A 7,677-nucleotide genomic window follows, 5' to 3' on the forward strand; every position below is an offset into this window, starting at 1 on the left:
ATAGTAAGCATTCAAGAAAGGAGGCTGCCAGTATGTTTCTGGGAGAAATTCCCGTAAGAGGGCTCACTTCTCAGGAAGATTTTTTTAAAGTCACCTGAGGGAATGGAGCATGGAGATAAGAATAGTCAACAGCTAATAAGCTCCAGGAAGAGAAAGAATGGCAGGATACAAGAGGGTGGTTTAAAAAAATAGTTTGCCCCAAAACCCACCTGAGGGGCTTTTTTAAACTACATACGCAGCCCAAGGATGATTTCAGTTTCAAAATCAAATTGTTTTTCAGCCTACCAAATTTTGGGAGGAGCTACTGCCATTATAATTGGGATGTTTTGCTCTCAGTAAGCAATAAACAGTGGGTTTCTCTTTCTTCTGTAGACTCATTCTTAATTCTCTAACTGGTAATTGGTTATACTGAGGACTTCTTTAAGGATATATGCCATCAGAAAATACTATTTCAGGAGACTGGGAAAAAAATGGGACAGAGAATTATTACCTACTGAGCACTTCTTAGCTAGGTTTTATACCAAATAATACCTACGAGATACCTGTGCGAAGTAGGCCTTGTCTCTCCCATTTTCAAGAGGCAAAACTTTTTCCAACAAATTGCATACCTTTTGCAGTCATCATAGCCAGTAAGTGGGAGAATTGGAATTTAAGCTTGAGTCATGAGTCTGTCCCATCACACCACACATAGCAGCCTTTTAAAAAAAGTACCAGACTTTAAGTGGCTTAATGCTGCAAGAGGATTGCTATTGGCATTAACATAACTCAAGAGGTGTTTTTGTTTTTTGCTTTTTATGGCCACACCCGAGGCATGTGGAGGTTCCCAGGCTAGGGGTCTAATCGGAGTTACAGCTGCCGACCACGCCACAGCCACAGCAATGCAGGATCCAAGCCGCATCTTCGACCTACACCACAGCTCATGGCAATGCCGGATCCTTACCCACTGAGCAAGGCCAGGGATCAAACCTTGCAACCTCATGGTTCCTAGTCGGATTCGTTTCCGCTGTGCCACGACAGGATCTCCCTCAAGAGGTTTTTGATACATAAAATGGACTAGGTGCTTTGCTTTTAAATTTTTTCCTTGAGGCCTACATAACAAGTAAATGTTTTATACTGCCATGTTTTATAATTCAAAATTAGCCACATTTTTCCTAGACTAACAAATGGATGCACCTTTCTGCTGACTTAACAAATTGTCATGAAGGAATCTGTTTCCATCTTAAGAATTATGTTTCTTTTCTCTAGAGTTCTAAATTAAATGCCCATATAAAGTTTTACACCTTTAATTTCAGAAATTAAATTGATATTTTAATTGAACAGGTAACACAAGAAATTTCAGATAGCACAAGAATTTTCAGACTGCTTGGATCTGACAGGTATGAAAGGGGGTTGTATTAAATACATAGTTCTAATCTGGCATGAAACTGGTTTCTTTTTCAAGAGAATTGAAATTTTTCTGGTAATATATTCAATAGCATATCTTTCACACAGTAAGAATTCACAGATCAGAAAATTATAAAGCCTCTGAGAATGTGCCTGATCTTCCAAGTAACAGGAATCTGCCATTGCTTCTTTTGCATTAAACATGATCTCTAAATTATGTTTACAGCACAAGAATATGCTAACAAACAGAGAAGTTTTTGGTTTTAGTACCAGTTAGGATTTGGGGGGGTTCTATTACTTTCTGATTCTCAAACGACAGATTGCTTTTAGAATTTATAATAAGAATTAAGTTCCCCTAAATTATTTCTAGTACAGGTTTTGCCCCCTCTGACTCTTAGAAGAACAACACTGGCTTAGAGGTGGGAAGTGGTGGGCAGCAAAATTACTTTCCTGAGCTGGAACTGACTCTTTAATCATAGTGACTTGCAAATGATTTCTGCCCATAGTCAAATAAGCAGCATTTATTGGGGCATATAATGAAGAAGGAATGGAAAATTTTTCTGCTAACATTAGGTTTCAAGAATAACTTTGTTTTGTTATATGTTTTTTGTTTGTTTATTATTTTAGGGTCGTGGTTTTGGAAAGTAGGCCAACTGATAACCCCACAGCAAATAGCAATTTGTACATCCTGGCGGGTCATGAAAACAGTTACTGAGAAATGTTGTGCTTTGACAGTTAACTGTAGAAAGAAAGAACACTACCACTGCAACATTAACGGATGCTTGAAGCTGTACAAAAGCTGCAGTTACCTGGCTTCAGTTACTTGTAATTTATTGTGGCATGAGACAAGATGGGAAAATTTTTGTTTTAAGTGGTATGGATATAACTAGCATATTGAACCACACAAGTGCTTAACTCATTGTTATGTAATCTTTGTACATATAGGCAGTATTTTTCTGTGAAACTTCATACTGCTGAAGACATACACTAAGAATTGATGTAGATAATGTACTTTTATGAGATGTACAAGTAAGTGTCTTATCTGTACAGATGTAAATGTTGATGAAAATGCAATTGGGATTAATATTTTAAGAATTCTTCAGTATATTCTTGGGTGTGGCTATATTACAAAATGGGATGCTGGCAATGAAACAGCACATTTAACACTATTGTATTTTTATTATATGTAATTTAGTAATATGAAGATAAATCTTGTAACTTTTAAAATTGTAATGGAGGCTGTAATCATTTTATAATCTTGTTTTTAATTTTAATGCAAGTACACTGGTGTGTTTATAGTTGCACAGAGTATTGATATGTGATGTATTAAGTCACAAAAGTAAGCTGTGACATTGTCAATATGCATTTGGCTCCACAACATCTTTTTTAAATGTATTTGGATTGTTTTCTATGTGAAACAAACCAATTAACCCTTTGTTGTAGTAACTGGTCTTTTTATAATTAAGCAGAATCCTGTAAGATTGCTTGTCTGTGCTTAAAACAATACCTTTGAAAAAAAATTGAATCACAGAATAGCGGTACCATGTTGTAACACTGCAGTTTTCTGAATTACAGTATGCACAAAGTATAAACTAGCATTATCAAAGTGTCCACACTCAACATTTCATATAATCACTTATAAGAACTATAACATTCCATAGAGTGAAGTGGTTCAAATTTCTAGTGGAACTTTTACTTTTTGTGGGCCTTATGATCATTTTCATGTTTCTTTTGATTTAGAGTATTAACACATGGCCAAAATGATTTAGTTACTACCTCATATATACAATATAATGGTTACTACACATCACAGGAACTTAGTTGTGGTTAAAGTCACTTTTGATTGCGTTTTTCCAATGGAATATGTATATACCAAGTTTTAGCAAAATACACACTTTTGGCTCTTTTTTGGTATGTGTTCTTTATATTTTAATGTGAGTATATACACTAAGAACAAACTAAATTGTGATTTATAGTCTTTGTTTATTTTAATTGGCAATGCTTTTAAATATGTTCCTGATTGTACATAGTGTAAAATAAACATGTTTTTTAACATGCTGTTGTATAGTAGCTTGTCATCTGGCTTAATCTGTATTTAATAAGACTAAATATATTAAGGAGAAAAAATTTTTAATTACCTTAAATCCTTAAGTAGCCATTCTTATCCCTCAGATCATATTTTTCTTTGATCTGTCATCTCAGTTTCATAAAGGGGTAATATTCACTCATTTGAGAAAGGGGCATCTTTTATAGAACCTTTAACTTCCTGATCAGGAAAATCAATAAAAACATTCATAATCTTTTGGTTAGAGCAGGGTTCAGGAAATTGCATTCCTTAACCCAATCCTGCTCAGTGCCTGTTTTTATAAATAAATTTTGATGGAACACATATTGATTTTCTTTAGCTGCTTTTACAAAAAATATAGTTTTCCCCAAAAAAATCTATATGACCCCCAGAGCCAAAAACGACCCCTTATAGAAAGAGTTTGCTGACTCTTGGGTTAGAGAAAGGAAGGGAGTATAGTTGAAAGTGCAGTTCAGAGGCAAGGAAGGGGAAGATTAGGTGGGAAAAACTGGGTTAGGATCAAGAGGTGACATTTCTACTCCTGTTAATGCTCTTGACTATGACTTGACTCTGAACAGTTTCCTAATCTAAAAAGAAAAAAGTGACTTACGGAGTTCCTGTTGTGGAGCAGCGGAAACAAATCCAGAACCATGAGGTTGCGGGTTCCATCCCTGGCATCCATCAGTGGGTTAAGGATCCGGTGTTGCCATGAGCTATTGTATAGGTTGCAGACGCAGCTCGGATCCCACATTGCTATAGCTGTGGCATAGTCTAGCAGCTACAGCTCTGATTCGACCCCTAGCCTGAGAACCTCTATATGCCGTGGGTGCGGCCCTAAAAAGACAAAAAGACCAAAAAATTTTTAAAAAATTAAAATGTGACTTATGATTTAAAAGTGGTAATGAGGAGTTCCCATCGTGGCGCAGTGGTTAACGAATCCGACTAGGAACCACGAGGTTGCGGGTTCGATCCCTGCCCTTGCTCAGTGGGTTGACGATCCGGCGTTGCCGTGAGCTGCGGTGTAGGTCGCAGACGCGGCTCGGATCCTGCGTGGCTGTGGCTCTGGCGTAGGCTGGTGGCTACAGCTCAATTAGACCCCTAGCCTGGGAACCTCCATATGCCGCGGGAGCGGCCCAAGAAATGGCAAAAAAAAAAGACAAAAAAAAAAAAAAAAGTGGTAATGAACCCAACTAGTATCCATGAGGACACAGTTTCAATCCCTGGACTCACTCTGAATTAAGAATCCAGCGTTGCCATGAGCTGTGGTGTAGGTCGAAGACGTGGCTGGGATCCCACATTGCTGTGGCTGACTGGCAGCTGCAGCTCCAATTCAACCCCTAGCCTAGGAACTTCCATATGCCACAGTGCAGCCCTAAAAAGACAAAAAGTAAATAAATAAATAACACAGAAGTTAATAATCATAGCAGTTTGTCTACATTTATCACTTTTTCCAAGTACATTGCAGCTAATCTTAGTAACTTCTAAAAATATATCTTTATCAGTGTAACATTATATGTTGAAAAACAGAGGCTCAAGGAAAAGATTTTCAACAAATCAATGTTCTATTCTTGGCATTTGGTTGTTGATCCTTTTCCTGAGCCACTGCTTTTCTAGTTGCCAAGTCTTCATATAATTTAACAAGTTACATAAAGGTCACATTTCAAAAAAATTTAACTGTCACATTTGACTGTCAAAATATTTCCCAAAAGTATATAACTGGTTGTGTATTATACACACATGGGCTTTTTAAAACTACAGACCCCAGAATCAATCTTTGAGGGTGAAGCCCAGTAACCTATGTTTTTATAAAGTACAAATGATTCTAACATACACTGGCCCAACATTGAATTTAAATCCATGTTTAAATGGATTTAAACATGGATAAGTGTAGTCCAAGTATCACTTGGCTCAGAAAGAATAAACTTTAATGACACTTAAAATGCAAATTTGGCAGCTCTACCCACTAACTTTTGATAGAGGATTTTGATTCACTCAAAGAGAGCCACCAACTGAAATGGTAGAAACAATCCATTTCCTCTCCATTGAAGTTCAAAGCTGTCTATTTTGTTAGCTAGTTTGTTAAATGTTGTGAGTAGAATGAGATCAGTTGTTCCTGGGCCTTTTCGCATTGTTCATCTTGCCAAGTGTGTTACTGATTTTAGTAGAGACCAGAAAATAAAGGACAGGTATCACTTTTCACCACTACTAGAAGAAAAATGAAAATGTGCTGTATTGGAGTTCCCATCGCGGTGCAGCGGAAATGAATCCGACTAGGAACCATGACGTTGCGGGTTCGATCCCTGACCTCGCTCAGTGAGTTAAGGATCCGGCGTTGCCGTGTACTGTGGTGTAGGTCGAAGACTCGGCTCCGATCCTGCATTGTTTGGCTCTGGCATAGGCCAGCAGCTACAGCTCAGATTAGACCCCTAGACCCCTAGCCTGGGAACCTCCATATGCCACAGGAGTGGCCCTGAAAAAGACAAAAAAAAAAAAAAAAAAGGTGCCGTGTAAAATAATGGACAAACACTAAGACTATTACTTGAAGGAATATAACAGTTTGTCTAACACATGTGTTTGTGTACCAGATATTATTCTATGTGCTTTACATAAATTCTCCCACTAAAGCCCCAGAACAGCCCAATGAGGTGTAGGTATTGTTAATGCCATTTTACAGATGAAAAAACTAAGGCACAGAAAGATGAAATAACTTGCCCAATAATATAGCTGGTAAGTAGAGCTATGACTGGAACCTAGGCACTTGGCTTGATTCAAAGTATATACTCTTAACTACTGTGCTAAACTGCCACAAAGACTATATGCAGTATATTCTACTACCCTCTAAAGTACACTTTAGCCTTTCCCCCCTGAAATTATACTTATTTTCTCCAGGACTTGGATTTCAAATTCTGATTTTCACTGTCTCTCTGCAGCAAGAGAAATTAACTTTCTTAATTTTTTGCCTTATCACAAAGGATTTTCCTTTTTCAAAGTATTTTGTATAATAAAAGGATTTGCACAGAATTAATTCTACAGTTAAAGCTTATGAAATAAGCTAATCAAAAGTCTTTTTTACTCTTGCGAGATAATTCTTTAACCAACATACATTGATCATTTACAGTGGATCCAGGCACTTCACTGGCACTGGGGAAAAGATGGAAAAGGCATCATTCCCAATATTCCAGGAGCACACTGCATGAATAAAGATATTTAAAGAACAATGCAAAAGGCTGTACCTTAATTCTGCTTTGAGAAAAGGAAGGCCTTGGTGTAAAACATTAATTACATTTAAGCTGAGTTGTTCATAGATGAAGAGTTTAGCAAGTGCAGAAAAAAATCAGGGTAGAGAGCTATAGGCTAGACTAAGGCATGTGCAAAAATGCTGTCTGTTCAAGGAATAGTGATGTTAAATACAGCTGAGCTCAGGGTGTGAGGAGCAGAGTAAGGAGAAAACAAGGATGGGCCTGATTGTGAAGAGCTTCCTAATGAGGAAAGTAGCTCTAGTCAACTGTTACCAAAACTGCAGAGATCAAATACCATGAAGATGAAAAGAGCTGTTAGGTTTGTACCTACAGTGATCTCTTGTATCTTTACTGAGAAAATCACCTATATAGCATGATGGGGGCAAAAATAATGCAGAAATAAGTTGATGTGAGTTTATGTAGATTTTAGTTGGAGCATGTTTGGACTTAAGGAGATAGTTTTCTTGGTTTGTTTCGTTTCAAATAAAGATGGGAGATTAGAGCATAATTTCTAAGCAAATGAAGGAAGTGGAAAACTGAAGATAGATGAGGAAAAGGGAGAAAAGTTAAACCTCTGAGGGAAGAAGGGAAGTACGGACATCCTAAATCTAGGCATGATGGGGAGCATTTTACTGATGCCAAACAAAGTGTGTATGTGCTCATCGGCAAAACAGTATTTCTGAGTTCATTTTAGGAACAGAAAGGGTAAGCTTTGGCAAAAATTCTTTTCCAGTGTTAATACCTGTACCTTCAAATAGCATTCATCACATTGTTTGCTGGCCTTGCTTCCACTGCATGGCAAACATGTCTTGCTCTGAATCAGCCCCACACACTAGTACAATGCTTGCTGAATTATGAGAATGCAGCAATGAACCACAGCAAATAGATAAAGCTGCTTGTTGCGGAAAAGCCTACGGAAGGCTGCTGAAAAGCTATTGGACAGGAAGGAGGAACGGAAGAATAATAAGACCAATAATAGAGGTTCTGCCC

General features: G+C 37.6%; 1 protein-coding gene across 13 annotated transcripts in view; it reads left to right on the forward strand.

Annotated features, from left to right (window-relative positions):
* Positions 1-3,441, forward strand: part of MAP4K3 (mitogen-activated protein kinase kinase kinase kinase 3) — a 197,662-nt gene extending 194,221 nt beyond the window's left edge. For all 13 annotated transcript variants that reach the window (XR_014842159.1, XR_014842158.1, XR_014842154.1 and 10 more), the window contains 2 exons: positions 1,321-1,376; positions 2,011-3,441. Coding sequence is in view for 6 of the 13 variants with exons in the window: in XM_021088336.2 (XP_020943995.1) it covers positions 1,321-1,376; positions 2,011-2,098 (144 nt within the window). In the remaining 7 variants the exon portion in view is untranslated. The remainder of the gene's footprint in view (positions 1-1,320; positions 1,377-2,010) is intronic.
* Positions 3,442-7,677: the final 4,236 nt, after the last annotated feature.

The sequence above is a fragment of the Sus scrofa genome, chromosome 3 (assembly GCF_054392235.1).
Source record: "Sus scrofa isolate SSC_HxYL_T2T_F1_AM1 chromosome 3, Sscrofa_HxYL_maternal_Yorkshire_Landrace_v2.0, whole genome shotgun sequence".
NCBI lineage: Eukaryota > Metazoa > Chordata > Mammalia > Artiodactyla > Suidae > Sus > Sus scrofa.